Raw genomic sequence first — 16563 nt, forward strand, 5'->3', positions numbered from 1 at the left:
ACGCTCTGTCAGAGAGAGCAGATTAGAACTTGCAGTGGAAAATAGGAGCTGGAGAGAGATAAAAAGGCTTGCAGGGAGGTAGAAAGTCCTTTATATAGGCCACTCCATATTTTGGTCAAAACTTTTCAGATAAACTAGCACTTATGACTCATATTTCATTGTATTTTTATATTAAAATATTTTAAGCAAACCTGGCTTGATATCCAATAGTTGAAGTTACAGATTGTCTGTTAGACTAAAACCTACTATCTATCTCACTAACACAAAACTTCAAAATAAATTATTCTTGGCATCTATCCATTCAGCTTCAGTACACACTTGATCTACCACTCTAACTGTAAATATTCATATAGTGGCAAATACAAATCTTGCAGCTATTCATACAAAAAATCATCCTCTGTATTTCCATTGAAGGTTCCACAAAGGCCCGCAGTATCATCTTTCCATTGTCCATCCACTTGAAGGTAAAGCCTCAGTCCTTCTCTGTCGTACAGTATCTGTAATCCAATGTGTGTCTTTACTTGAAGAAATACAGAGGAGAGTTTCCGTATTTCAAATAACTCTGGTGAGTAAAAACAGAGATTGTTGAAAGGCAAAGGAAACCTGCTTGTAATTTGCATGTTGATTCTTGTCATTTCACTGCTTTTGTTTTATATAATTTTTATCTAAGTTACATTTTTTCCTATTAAGGCCCTATTTTCCCCTAATCATTGATTTCGCACAGAAGGTTGTACTGATTCAGACTTTAAAGAAGAAAACAAGAAACTTATGACAGTCACCACACTTTTTAAAAATGCATCAAGAGTTCACTGGAATATTCATAAAGGTTAACTAAAAGTAAATCAATTTAAAGATACAAACATCGCAGACCATTTTAGACAAACTAATCCCAACACCAGCAATGCACTTCCTGTATTAAAGCCTTTTTCAGGAAATTCCTGAAAAGTCAAGGCCCCACAGACATCAAATGTACTAATGATTTGCATATAAAGATCTCATTAAAGCTAACACTGAATCTCACAGAACAGAGTCACATATTCATTTGAAGAATCTTGGTAATACCTTTCAGAGGGAGAGATTTAAAAACTCAAAGCAAAATGAAAAAGAAACAAAAGAAATTTTTTGTCTGAAAATCTGTAGCTTATCTGTAACAGGCAAGAGGGCTCCTTTCACGTATATTTACTCAAGTTGCTTACAGAAAAAAGGAAGATAAATTATTCAGTTTAAGAATCAGAGAAAATAATTTCCCCTCAGAAAAGAACTAACCAACCTTGCAAATGTGAGGGATGGCATTTGGACTTGTTAGAGATAGAACATACTCAATCTTAAAGTAAGCAACACTAGCCCAATACAGCTACTGTACAACTCCTACCATTAGTGTAAAAAGCGCATCAGTAGTTAACTTGTGAAACATTTCATAAAAGAATAACAATGTTGATAGTAACAATACACCACTTAACTTCAGTATGTTAGCTATATTGACAGTATTACAACATACACATAGGCCATTAAAATACTGCTTTAGTGCTCGATAGGAGTTATATGCTTATATGTTATTCCTTACCATCTGCGTAAGGCAGGTTAATTTTGTATTGGTCATATACCAAAACATCTCCTGAATGAGTCAGAGTCACTTGCCTCTTGGGGTCCTGCTTAAGAATAAGGCTGATTGATTGGATACATGATCCATCTTGGTTCTACAAGTAAAAGCAAAACAAAACTTAACAAAAAAAACAAACAAAACCAAACTTAAGTAGGATGAATGTTAAATAATTGTGCAAGTAAAGCTATAATTAGTGGGAAATCAAAAATTTTCAGCTGTATCTTGCTTCTTAGCAGGGTGCACTTGTAAAACATACAGCTTTACAGTTAAGAAAACAGTATTTTGAATGAATTCACATGTATGTTTAAATATAACGCCAACCTGTTATGCAAATACAGCTCAAAAGTGGGATTTGGAAAGAGAAACAATTCTTACATAGGTTAGTACAAAGACACCTGCCATTCAGGAGACCCCCTGATTAAAGACCCACTGAGGCTGAGTTTATGCTCACAAACAAGGCTGCATTACCTATGCAGCAGCATACAGAAAACCAGATTCGTACTTTAAAATGTCCTGAATCTGAACTCAGGTTCTTTTAAAGCATATTTAAGGTACAAAATTATTTTAAAGGCAAACAATAATGAAAGATAGGAGCACCTTGTGAATCATTATTTAAAACAGCATTTAAGTTCATTATGTCTGAGAGGAGTTGTGGAATATGGTCATAAGCTCCCTGGATGAATATTGATGAAAGAAAGGCAGCATCATGATAGCATACAATATCACAACATCCAACTGGCCCAACTTGCTTCTTGTTACTACCATTGCTTATTCTTATTTCCACTTCAGTTCTGCAAGTCAACACATGAAAAGGAATACTGCATTTCAGTCTGGATGAAACATACTCCAAAAAAATCCTACATCAACCTAATCTACCTTACCTGTATCCACCCTCTTCAGTGGCACTTAATTGTCAACATTACCAAAAGCAGCTAACTGATTGAAATCCTAAAACCCAAAGTACTGAGACTCATATGCTGAAGTTCCACAATATAAAGCAGCTATATGACCTACACAAGAAAATTTCACAACAGCTTAAAGATCAAGAATCGAATTCAAGTTAACTACTTTCATCAAAACAGAAGTCAACTATAGTATATTTGTTCAATGTCAGTTAGGCTGGATTTTTTTCCATTCAAGCAAGTCCTGAAACTGGTTGGTACCTAAATTAAGTCCCAAAGTACTTAACATTCCTGCATGTTGTTACTGTAGTAATCTTCAACTAGACACCATACCACACAGGTAGAAAGCAACACAAGTCCAAGCGCTGTTGAATATTGAATGTTTTCAACATATCACAGTAACAAATCCACCTGTACTAAATAACATGGAAACTAGCCAGATAGGAACTGACCAGTGTTAATCGTCTATCAAAGTTTCCAGGCCAGGACTTCCAGCTTTCAGAATAACTGCAGACACTTTGGCTTTTGATGTCAATAAGGAAAGAATGTTTATTAAAGTATGCTTATTAATCACAGAAGATTACCAGTGATCAAGTTCATTCTGTTAAGAAAAATCTGGTAATCTTCTGTGATGAACAAAGTGACAAAAATTGGGTCTGGTGAGTTTTGGCACACTATTCGTGCATTTTACTCTCATCTTGATTATGCATCTTCCATGTCTCATAATGTCTTATATACCAGAACATACACAGACATGTTTGAAATCACTTGGTCAAAGAGCAACCTAGGTCTGACCACAGGAAATCTCTCATTGATCGGATTTGGCCCCGAGATGCAGTCCAGAAATGTTCAGCAGAGATGAAGGAGGCAGCACTCCAGTCTCACTGCCTGCAGTGAAGGCATAACTGATGATGAAATAGTAAAACATTAAGCATCTTCAGGGCTGAAAGAGGTACTGAACAAGATTTAGTTAAAATATCCCTACCATTGGACAGTCGCACTGATACGGTGAATAGCACCATTCACAGCGCAAACAGACTAGGATGTTCAGTTCAAAGATTTACACTTTTATCCAACCCAGACTTTCCCTGGGACTTGCCCAATACAGGGCAAATGCTGCCCTACTTGTTGAAACAAGTATTAGAGCTGCAAGGATCTCTGAACACTACCATGTGGCTTTAACAGATGCTGAACTAGCACACAGTAGATCATCTGTCAGCCCTTCAAGTACCATGGACACACAAGCACACACAGTGATGTGTAAAGACTGAAAACTACATTCAGAATTTCCCTGTCTCTAAATACTAGTGCAACAGTGATCAGCTGAAATGATAAAATGAAACTTAAAAATAGTATATTATAAAAATAACTGGAGATATTCCATCAGCTCAACCAGTTCTTCTAGACTGACAGTGAAGACAGATATCTGCATTGTGAAGCCATGCTCTCGTAGGTGATCTTGTCGTCTTGCCTCTTTACTAAGAAATCAGGTTTCTGTGCATATCATTCAGCAACAGCGGCTATAAACTGACAATTGTTGACCTTTCAAGAAACTGAAAATAAAAGAATACCAGCTGGTATGCATAGCAGACCAGAGCCAAGAGAACAATTCTCTACAGTATATACGTTACTACACAATATTGACAAAAGCTTTATTATTTCTTTGTGCTGAAACTGAAGGAGAAATTCTGCCCGACAATTATTCTCTGTTCCAACGAACTGTTTCTTTCACAGCACTGCCCCTGCCAGCTTTCAGCAGGTGTTTTCACAGGAACAGCCATTTCTCTCACTAGACACACTTAAAAAAAATTTCTATATTAAGACCTTCTCATCACACAAACTACAAAGCCAGTGAGGTTGCTACCTGAGACTCAGATAAGGTTAAGCTGTGCTGATCACTTGACTGATTCTTCTTCCAAAGAGCGCTAAACAAAATTTCACATCGTTTTGAAATAACTGGTTGCCTGATGACTGTTTATGTCACCGGCTCTAAGGCTCCAGATGACTGGATTCTTTGTGATTCAGAGAGCTAAAAGCTCCCCAGGTATTTTCTTTCTACATTTTTTAATCTGCTTGAATGAGATGGGACTGATAAGGTGGTTTTTTTTTTAAAAAGCACATAAAATCTCAAACCATCAGGAAATATGAGATTCTGCACTACAAATCTTTTAGCTTCCCATTTCAATTCATTAATTTTTATAAATGGGAAAAAGATAATGGATGGTGCCTAGGGAACTGTAAAGCAGCTCTTCTGCCAAGTGGTACCAGCTAGTTGATAGTTAGACATTTGAATAGCTGCACATAAGCCCCACATTCTTGTGTTACAGTACACAAACTGTTCTCACTACTCTCTCACCACTTGTACATTGATAATTAAATTATGAGTACGTAGCCTTGGTACATACCACATAAGCCTCTGATCACCCACCTGGCAGTTAATGTCCAGAATGCTTCAGTCAAACCTCTGTAAAAGTCTATACCTATTAGGGACTGATCAGGCTAGCATTGTTTAAGGCTAGGTGAAGTATGATGCCCAACATATAGTAAAAGCTAAGAGAATCTGTTTTCTTACCTACAAACCACTTGGACACACAGACACATTAAGCAAAGTCCCTAAGTCACGTTGAAGAAGATGCAAGAATTACTGCAAGGCTCTTTGCAGTCTCATGAGCGCTGCGGAAAGCTAATTTGGTTATCACTTTCCCCAATAGAAGTATCACCACAACAACTAAACCGAAAGGCACATTTCTGTCTGTTTTGCACAGACATAAGTGTTCTGTAATACAAACGTGAATGAGACACACAATACATATCCTGCACATTATCATAGCAGATATTTGCTCCAGACCTCCTTTGTCCATTGATGTGCTTTTCAACAGGTCAGGCTGAAAGGTATCTCACTGTGGGCTTCTGCAAGAAGTCAATCATGCCTCAACTTTATTTGATAAAAATGTTGCCTAGAGTGTTTCTCTGGAGATCCCCTTTGCTTATCTTCAACCCTGTAGTACAGGACACAGCTTCAATATACAACCATCTATGTTGAATGCCTATGTTTATGTTTTGTTTCACGGCTATTCTATTTTCTTTTTTTCTTCTAAATGATGCTACTGGTTTAATTAGCTCCTCAGGATCCCAAGGTTAGCACAGAATGAAGCCAGTTAAGCTCATTAAAACTGAAATAAGCTATGTCAAACATGCACTTGAAGTAGGGAATTGTAGCAACAATCAGATATATTGTATCTTGAAACAGTCTCAATCTTCCTATAAACAGGAAATAGTAGCAGGATCACCAGATTCTTCCCAACCCAAAGAAGGACACACACAGAGGTTAAAGCCTAGAAGGTTTTTCTCATGTGCATGTCCTCATCAAAATCTCCTTTCACAGCCACTGCTGTAACTCTTCTACCTCAAAGAGCTTGAGGCTATTAAAGCATAATAAAGCAGCCGTATTCACAACACAGGAATCCACTTTTTCAACACTGGTAACTTCTATACCCTGTCAGATACCTGATCCGATGTCCTGCTATGTTTCTCCTAGGAATCATAGAAGAGATGGTGGGACATTTACTTGCAGATCATCCAGTTGTAAAATATATTTGGTCTCTATCCAGTTAAACTATTTTTCTTACCTCTCAACTTTTATCACTGAGATGAGAAGGGGACTCCATGCACTTAGTCTCCCGTCTCTTACCTGGATAGCAAATAAATCATTTCTATTACAATAAACTTGTCAATGCCGCTTTAATATGACTTCCTTCTGCTTAAAGGTCTTCTCTGTCATACAGAGAAGTAGGTTTTAGTGTGAAAAAGACTTTACTGAAATACACCTTTAGAAAGTGTGGCATGACAACTTATATGACCCATTTTTCTTCCCAAGGAAATCTCGACTGCACGAACAATATACACTGCAGAGAAGAATAAATGTAATCATTAGTGTAAAAGGAGTGACAGAATCATACATTTGTTTAGAATACAAAAGTAAACTACTATAATGAAATGTAAGTAGTTACCTCCACCAAAGTAAAAAGTAATGCTGCTAAATCTGATTTTATGCGAAGTACGTAACTGCAACAATACGGAAGCTCATGCAAAGAACTAAAATTTGGGCCTAGCGTATAGCAGATGGTCTAGAAATGCAGTAAAAAGAGTTATATCTAAGTCTGTACAGACTTCAAATACCCTTACAGCGGCTCCTAGGTAAAAATCATTACACAAGGCCATTGGAGACAGAACACAAATCTGGCCAAGATACAAAGTTGAACATCTTGCTCCTACAGCAAGTCCATCAGCTTAGTAAGTAGGCATCCACTGTAGCATTATGACCCTAATACAAATGTGGGCCAAACTCTGCCCTTACGTGCATATGTAGAACTCAAAGTCAGTGAGAAAAGCCTGACTCCAGAAAACAGCTCAACTCAGTCAACTAACACTTCTCACACCACCTATGTATGCTTAAGGTCTATTCTACCTTGCCTTAACTTCCCTAAAATTAAAAGACCTATTGAGACTGTAATATGAATGAAACGCTGTAGTGAAAATCTTACCAGTGTTCCATACCTCACATACACAACGTCATAATACATGCTCAGAAATCCACATCCACAAAGGAAAGAGAATAGGTCTTGGACATAAAGCAGATTAAATACTTAGTGACTTCTCTGTGCATAGTATCAGAAACTTTCAAATATAAAAAGTAGGACCACACTTAGTATCACCTATACGTATGCACATGCATGTTTGGCTGAAATTAGTTGTACAAGATAACAACAACAGTATCAAAGATGCACACATACACCCAAATCCAAGACAACCATCCCAAAAACTATCCAAAGTTTTTCAGATCAATGTAAGTAAAGATGAATTTCAAGCTGCAAGAACAAAACTGAAAGAGAAATCTATATTCAAAGCACAAAAAAAGTCATTCTCTCTTCAAGCAGTACGCTTATTTTATGCTGGCTGCAAATCCAGAAAGATGTACTCAGAAAGCTCAAGCAAATAAGTCATCATCCAGGGTTTGCTGCATAAACCACTATATGGTATTGAATCACCTCAGCGAACACTAAATCAGAATGCTAGCATAATCTTCCCCGTTTATCACAAGCAAACATGAGAATTTATGTACAGACTTCCTCTGCACTGTTGTCATTCAATTATTTCATCATTAAGGAAAATTGTTGCTACTGATTAATTTTAATCTACTAATTTGCAGGTATCTTTTTTTTTTTTAAAAACTTCCCCCCACTCCCCATTAATAAACCCTTCAGGATATAAACATTACAAGAAGGTTCTAACCTTACCTGTCCACAAGGAGCATTTTGCAAGGATATGGTAAATGCTCCAGATGTACGGCTTTTTGCAAGAATATACTGGCAGGTAGCTTGGAAAGTGTATTTGCGCCCATCAAAGGTCATGAAATGAATGTCTCCTGAAACTGAACATTCAGCTGACAAACATAACAAATAATGTATTTAGGTATGTAGAAGAGACTGTACTCTCAACAGTTATTACGCTGTAGAGTTCATACACTCTGATATATGCTACAATTTTTTAAATTGTATTCATATTATAACCAGGTTCTAGGAACACTGTTAGGAACTAAACCTTACCTTCACTTTTGTTATGGAGTTCCTACCTGAACGCAGGCCAGGATACCTAAACAATTCTTCCCCCAAAAGGAGGCAATAATATGTCTGATCCTTACATTCTGGCTATTTGACTTGTGTCTCTAAAAAACGATTTGCAGAAACATTAAGCACTCCCACAGTTAACTGATAACTCTGAGACCAGTGCTTAAATCGACTGGCAGCTACAAGAACCATGAGGCCATGGGTACGTTTAACATGCAAAATCCTTTTGACCTTCATCTCTGTAGTTTAGCTGCCTGTCTGTGAAGTGAGAGTAACACCCCTCATTCCACAGGCATGTGAAAATAATTAACTGATATTTGTACAATACCTAGATACTATATTGCTAGCCAGCAGCACTGTGCGGGGAAAAAAGTAACCTTGTCATGATCTGTCAACTGAAGATTGCAGAGGAAACTTTATTTGAATGACAAGAACGACCAGGTAGTGCCGTCTAGCAGAGACATCACGGTGATGTACAGGAAGACACATTACTGCGCTGCGCTGAAAGGCAGATGTCTGATATTCAGACCATTTTAATATTTAATCTACTGTGTGTGTAGATGTGCTTAAATGTAGATAGAAATAAAAATGCAAATTATATCATGGAATATCACATTAAAATCTTACAGTAATATTTTAACCCAAGTAAAAATGCAGTTATTAGTTAAGTATTCAAGAGTTTCACATACCTGGACATGTAAGATTTGTACAAATCCACTTTCCTCCAATGCAAGTGCTGAAATAAAAATAAAAAGGTTTCATACTTTCATTTTTGTGAAGTATCTATGGCTGTTCCTTAGTTATTCTTCCTGGATTCCTCTTCTATGAAATGAGCACCAAGTGTCTTGAGTCTCACAAAAGGGTACAAACAGAGCTACCACAGTCACTAGAATGCCTGGAAGCTGTTGCAAGAACTTGTCATGAGGATACGAACAGCTAAAATTTCATCCATGCATCCAGTAACACTTTTCTTTCTTTTTAGCTCCTTGATAACCATTATAAAAGTTAAGGATGATTAAAATTGAGAAGAATAAATACAAGCAATTTGAATCTTACTACTTTAAAAAAAAATAGAACTGTTGTGAAAAAAAGAAGTTGCACATCTGCAAACTCATCTGTTTCCTTCAATTAATTTGATTAATAAAAGGCATTATGTCTTCCTACAAACTTTTCATTCCAGTGTATAAAATTAACTTAGAAAGTCCCCAAACAGCAGCTTAGTGTCATAATGACATTGGCTCTTTGCATCCAAGTGAGATAGCACAAACAGGAAACACAGTCAAGTCAAAGTAATTCTCCTGCTAAGATTTAGAATTCTAGATTCCTTTTAGTTTCAGGCAGAGTTCAAGGTGAAGAGCATTCTAAACATTACAGTATTCTCTGCAATATCTGTCATTTGCTCTTTTCCCACATTAATAGCTCTATAGTTTCTTTGATCTTTCCCTTCACTGCAAAACACATATAGAACAACAGTTCTTGTATGTAGAAACACTGAGAACTTACCAACTTTATTCAATTTTTAACTGAAATAGGCCTTAAAGAAGTTGTCTTTCATGACCGTGAAAGGATTAAGTCCACAGCACACACAAAAAAAATTACTAACCAGTTATTACAATCGTCATAAACCACTGAGCCCATTTCAAATAAGCTTCCATGGTAGTCACAAGGACAGTCCATAGGCTTGACACACAATTCATTTTCGTAAATTAAGCCTAGAAGAAATAAAACAAGAAAAAAAGTGGAATGCCTGTATAAATAGTGGATGGAACACTAACAAGTATACCCAAAACCAACAAAAATGGTCACGTATGATAATAAGACTAGACTATTTGGCAGCCATTTTTCCAAAACAAATGTGCATTTGAACTATATTAAATAAATTTTATTACATGGACCAAGTCCCTAAATTGCTTGAGATACACTAACAATAGTATGAATAACAAGTATTTTGTAATGGGGGAGAGGGAGGAAACCACACACACACAAAACAAACAAAACCCCAAACACACAAACACCAAACCATGCTGCTTTGAGTACCTTTGGCTTCTTTTTTGACTTCTTTACAAATCTTTGCCTCCATGTTTTAAGGTACTGTTTGGTCCTTATTTTACTATAATTTTTTTTTGCTTTGTGTGGTTTTCTTGTTTGTTTGTTGTGGTTTTTTTTTTTAGTTATTCCATTATTAGAGAGCCAGAAGCTAGAAGACTTTACTAGCCCATAAAAGATAAAATGTATGACAAAGATGATTATACTTATAAATCATATGAGTATGTATAAGAAGCAGGACTTGAAGATCCATGCCATAACTTTCTCTATCCTGTTTTAGATAGAATTATGTACCCAAGAGAAGCCAGTAACAAGGGGAAAACTGAACATCAAAGTATATTTCAGTAATAAGGGTAAAGTTTTGCTATAGGCCACATCAGTAAATACCTCATTTGCCAGAACCACGCAGCAGTGTAAGAATCTCAGTATCAAAACTTGTTTCTGGTCACATGAATGAGTTTTAGTCATGTCATGTTCTCGAGCTCTCCTAAGCACCTGACTTTACAGACATTCTTCAGAGGAAAAAAAAAACCAAAACAACAAACCAAACAAAAAAAAAATAACAAAAAAAAAAAAACACCACCAAAAAACCCCAACCCACCAAAATACCCACCCTCCAAAAAAACTGAACAGCAACCACCAAAATCAGGCAGATGGCTGCCCTGTCAACAACAGAGCAAACCCCATTTTTCGTTCAAATTGTGCAGCTCTACAGCTAGAATGTGGATCTGCGCTGAAATCTATTCCCACTTGTTAGAGGGAAGAAAAGGCTCTTGTCAGTTATGAGGAAAAGAAGGTCATTCATCCATGCTCCGTTTGTGCTGCATTTATGAGGAGCTCCTATGAATTCCTTAATCTAGCCATGCCATATAGGCATGTAAACTTGGGGAGAATAATCTGAAAGTTACATAGAATCAAATAACATGTATTTGAGAAGCAAAACTTACCATCTGGACAGTAGCATCCATCAATGCAGGGAAGCTCACTGTCGATGCACTGTGATTGCTGATGACATGAGACAGGGCAACAGCTGATGCATTCATTGTAGGTCAAGGGTTCAGCGCAGGTAATCACTAAAAAATAGAAACAGGTAGAGAAATGAAAATGTACTGTGATATTGCCTCAGTGTTTAAGTAAGTTGCGCATGTTTCTTTCAGGTATTTACTTTTTGGTAAGTCAACTGAGTATCTGTTGTCTAGAACAATGAAACAATGGCTTTCATAACAGACACAGAATATACATGTATTCATATTCTGTCCATTAAATGTGCATTGAGAAGAAATAATTTTAAGTTACACCAAGGGAGACTCAGGGAAACTTTCTCACTGCAGAGCTATTTAGATACTTAGACCAGCACAGGAAGTGGCAGAACATCCATTAACCAACATTTATGGAAACATAAAGGAAATCTTCTGTCATGAATGACAAAGCAGTTTTGGTTCTGTGTTCCAAACAGGCAGACAAATTAGATGATCTCTCTCTAACTTACTTTCTGTGACTTCTAAGATGAAGACTTATGCAAGTGTAAATCAAATTTATTTTTAACACTCATGACACACATTTTATATATCAGAAAGTCATGAAGACTTTGACAAAATTTGAAAGAGTAGCTCTATGAAAAAACAAATGGTTAGTCATCTTAAAAGAATCTCTGATGTTTTAGTAAGAAGGTTGTTGAAACCCATTCTAATAAGTTTAATGCTTTAAATACCTTCAGTACAAATTACACATATAAAAAAGAAATTCCATTGCATTTATGTAGACTTGAAGTAAGTCCATAGTTATGCTTTCATTGAGAACTATATGAGTGCAAAATACGAGGAAGGACAAAGAAGTAAAAGAATGAAGAGCACTCTTTTCAAAATACAACTACTAAACAGTATTTCCAAGTATGAAAGCACCCACATACCACATTGCTGAAAGTACATTCGCCATCCATGAAGTGGCTTTCCTGCCTGCGCACATGCTCTGGCATATTCAGTTAATGCTCGACACCAAGTTGCATTATCAACTGCTGACCTTACACAAATAAAAATTGACATATTATTTTCTACCTACATTCAAACATAAAATCATAACCTTATGAATGCTCTTGCACTGCATACAACCACATTGTTTGAATCTACTTTAATAACATTCTAAAGTACTGTGTTGTTTGGCTAGGTTAAAATCTTTAAATGGAAAAGACATTCTGCCATACTTGAAGACAGGTCTTCAATATATTTTAGACCTGACGCTAATTTCCTGAATGAATCCATGAAAGCCAGAGATACAGCAGTATAAACAGACTTGAATAAAGGTCTTGATTTTTACAAAAGGAATAATGTCCTTCAGAAAATTCACAAGAAGAAAGCATAAGATTTCCACCAGTGAGTCACCATGGTATGAGAAATGGAAACTACCTTCTCCTGTCCTGCCTGTTAATTTAACTAGTCAAAATTGCTTGGACAAGGAGCATAGCAAGTTGTGAAATAACAAATTCAAATAGTAATCAAATTCCTCTTTTCATTGAATTAACATATGGCTTACATATGTCAAATTGACCTATCCACTATTACTTTTCATTAAGGTTAGAAATACTAATGATCTTGCACACTCAGAATCAAAACAGATGCCATACTCAAGGGAAGGTACACTAACGAATTATGAAAATATCTGGGCCTGATTTTGGTCATCATTATACCAAAGAAAACAGGAACAACTCCACAGAAATTTCTGACAGTGAAACTAGAACAAGAGAGAAAAGCAAGATAATCAAAGAATGTTAGATAAAAACTAATACGAAGAAAAAGACACACATTAGTTCTGTTAACACTTACAATTCATTCTCATGATAGAAGGACAATTTTTTTAAAAATAGCTTTGGAATTATCCAAAAACATTCACTTACATGCAAAGATCATTGCTGCAGCTTGCCATAAAAGGAAGAGGACTCACATATTTATGACATTGTTCAAACGGGGGATGTAACAGGTTATTGCACAGAGTGTATGCCCTCTGAAATGAACAAGATAGCTGTTGTGAAGAGAAAGTTCTCAAAAATAAACCTAAACAGAATAGAATATTATGGAAAATCAGAATAGACATCTCGATCTGCAACTAGGAATCACTTTCCTCTCATCAACTAGAAGCAGTGGCTAGCAACATGTTACTCTCCATGCCAGAGTATTCATAACATTGAATCTTTTATCCAAGGTCATACCAGCGGTAGTAAAACGTAACCCCTCCCCAAGAAGGGCATAGACCATGTTGCAGCTAAGCCCAGATGACCTGAAATAGTCTTCGTTCTAGTTAAATTACACAGTAAAAGGCAACAGAAATAAGACATGCCTGGCATCAGCTTTAGTTTCAACACACTTCATTTCAAGGTTATATCTTGAAAATTTTACTTAGAAGGAAAAACCTACTTCAATGTGATGGACAAAAGTAACAATAATTCATGTTTTTAAACACTGGCAAATTAACTGTACTCTCATTCTGGTTTTGCCTAGCTGCTTCTATCCTTCCTAAGGGAAGGAATGCTCTAGAACCCACCCCTACTTTACAGCCTTTCACTCATTTAGACCCAGATTCAAACACTTCTGTTGGCTGCCATGCTGACAATATAATATTTGAAAAGATCAAGAATTAAATACGGAAGTGGTGAGAAAAGGAGAGAACAAGGGAAGTTCTGCTGCAGCAACCACCTCTCCAAAGAATAACTGCAAATACTTCCAGTCTCCTTCAAAGCATTAAGGCAAATTCTCACTCTAATTAGAACCACCAACTATTGTAATAATCTTTGTGTGTTGATCCAAACCTGCAGAGATTCATGGCTTTGTGTCAGGCAGGGTGGTTCATTAAGAAGATATTTATCCCAATTGGGTGTTCCTTGTGGAGGATTTTCCTGCCAACTCTCTACGAATTCTGTTACATCGTCTGTCAGTTTTCCTAAACAAGACACACACACAGAGTCACATAGCGACTTGGAAGAACAACAGTGTTTCTACAGGATTTCCCAGGGAAACATCACAATAATCAAAACACCACACTAAGCAGAGTGCGCCAAACCCTTCCTACAACTAAATGAATCGGCTGTTAGTCCGAAAACAATCTGGTCCTTTCAAGAAACAAAAATATTTTTAAAAAGGAGTGTAGTAGGAAGGCTCTAGAATGGCAGAAAGAAGCTTACTCAGGCAATTTGGCAAGGAAGGGCTTCAAGGGTGCAAGGCTGCGCCTGCCACAGTCCTTGAATGGAAGGAAAGGACAGAAAAGCTGTAATAAACTGTATTACATATACACAGTTCATGCTGTTACTTTATATGAAATTCCCAACAAAGAGTCTAAAACCCAAGAAAGATAAAAAGTCACTGCAATGGTACAAGATGATTGTCTACATTAACCAACTAAAGGTGTGACTTTATTACATAAGTAGCAATGTCCACGCTAGCATTAAAATAGCTAAGAAAGGTATTATCCATCACAGACAAGTGGTGATCTTGCTTACTGCTTGGACTATCCATGAATGCATATCTTGCCATATCTTTCTTACTACTGCTCCCCAAGCTAATTGGATAAAGCTAGTACACAGTGTATCGACCTGTGCTACAACTGCAGCTTTAGGCGACTGAGATATCCTGAGAAAGGGGAGATGACAGACAAAAGTCTCTGAAGGCAACGTGGACAATGAGCTATTGATCTCGATATTAGTTTAAGCACTTTGATTTGGTGAGCAAACTATTCTATTGGGGTAAGGACTGATAATACTAGAGGGCTGATGCTTTCTGAAATTGAGTGGCATGCATAAACAAGAGAGGAAACCTACCACATATACTCTACAGAAATATTTTAATTTTAAAGAGGAGAAGCAAAGATTTAAACAGCCCAAAGTGATGATTTCCAGAAGTTTTTGTCTAACTTGAGATACTTTCAAGGGGCTTGATTTTTTTTTTCCCCTGGGTCTTTTTATTTTATAGAGGTCTTCACTCAGTATCTATTGAAAGCCAAGACTATTGGAAGTATCTGAAGTTGGTACTGAAGGATCATTGGTCACTTCTGAAAGTGTTAGCATAAATGAAATGTCAGATTAAACAAGATTTGGTAGTCTTAATTTATCTGATGGATCAATTAAAATTATTGATTTATTTCCAATAGCAATATCTCAGGTTTCCACAGGCTGGAAAATTGCTAAAAGGGCAAACATTTAAAAGTAGGTTTTACCTTTCAGGTCCTAGGAAACTGAAGTACAAATACCATTGTAGGTAGCTGAGTAAGGCAGCTTTTAAAAGATCTTCCTCCCTAGAATCCCATCTGTATTGAAATTGACCCTCTTCACTAACAACATCATCTACCAGAAGTACTTCCATATCATATTTTCCATTTCAAAAGTTGCCCATCTTAAATTCAATTAGCATTACAATTCAAAACTAAGCAAAGTAACATTTATTTTACCTGAAAAAACCATGTGTTATACAAGAGGAAGTATTTTAAGTACTCACCATAACTAGTTTCAAGATCATCCTGCAGGATAGCGTTATTGTTCCCACACAGTCCATGGGTTTTGCCCAGGTACTCTGGTGCCATTTTGATATACACTGCGGAAGTACCATCCCAAGCCAGAGTAAAGGCATACTGGTGCCTGACTAGGAAGTATCCAGCTAGTTTCTGGATGTGCAAGTTTCCAATAACATAAGGTAATTGTATTCTGAAATGACACAGAATCAAAAACAACTTTACATGAGAAAATATCACCATTAAAAATAATTTACTTGCTGATTTAATGATGTCCTCATACATCTGAAAATCTGTGATGTAAATATTGAGTAACTCCACTAAAAAAATATGAAGATGCAAATAACAGCAAAAATCAAAGGATGAATGTCAATGGTTATACCTCTTAATACTATATACTGCTTATTTAGATTATCACCTTCCTCAGACACTACTCTGTAGATGGGTAATAATTATTACAGCTGTGGTCTGGATACTTTTAAGCTACCAACAAGTAAGAACTCGTTTACATCTCTCTTACCAAAATGGTACCATGAGATTGATTCCAGTGTAACTACAGCATCAGAAACATGAGGGCAATTACCGAAATCCTTTATAGGTGACTTCACTGCTCATCTTTATCTGTTCATCTCCAGAAAAGAATAAACTAACAGACCGTTTACAGGAATAAGGAGAAGAATGGCATTCAGGATCATTATTCACCTGCCAAATAAAATCACTAGTGTTAAAGTCAAGTTTTTAATCAAATTCTTTGTAATCCACGTGTTACACAACTAATATTCCCAATCCTGCGCTCAGCATGCAAACAAGTAGTTTGGTCCCACTACTCCCCAAAAAAGTGAGTACAATTAGCACTCTTCTTGGAGTGGTCTTTTCACAGCAGCAGGCTTTGAAA

The 16563-nt window shown here is 36.6% G+C and overlaps 1 protein-coding gene across 1 annotated transcript in view; it reads right to left on the reverse strand.

Moving 5' to 3' along the window:
* Positions 1 to 374: 374 nt before the first annotated feature.
* LOC104168314 (otogelin-like) overlaps positions 375 to 16563 on the reverse strand; it is a 29573-nt gene continuing 13384 nt past the window's right edge. The window contains exons 3-12 of the mRNA XM_009708879.1: positions 16252 to 16370; positions 15656 to 15861; positions 13978 to 14108; positions 12088 to 12232; positions 11126 to 11251; positions 9736 to 9844; positions 8822 to 8868; positions 7803 to 7948; positions 1565 to 1697; positions 375 to 562 (exon numbers count right to left, since the gene is read on the reverse strand). Coding sequence (XP_009707181.1) covers positions 375 to 562; positions 1565 to 1697; positions 7803 to 7948; positions 8822 to 8868; positions 9736 to 9844; positions 11126 to 11251; positions 12088 to 12232; positions 13978 to 14108; positions 15656 to 15861; positions 16252 to 16370 — 1350 coding nt within the window. The remainder of the gene's footprint in view (positions 563 to 1564; positions 1698 to 7802; positions 7949 to 8821; positions 8869 to 9735; positions 9845 to 11125; positions 11252 to 12087; positions 12233 to 13977; positions 14109 to 15655; positions 15862 to 16251; positions 16371 to 16563) is intronic.

The sequence above is a fragment of the Cariama cristata genome, unplaced genomic scaffold (genome assembly GCF_000690535.1).
Source record: "Cariama cristata isolate BGI_N322 unplaced genomic scaffold, ASM69053v1 scaffold6281, whole genome shotgun sequence".
Lineage (NCBI taxonomy): Eukaryota > Metazoa > Chordata > Aves > Cariamiformes > Cariamidae > Cariama > Cariama cristata.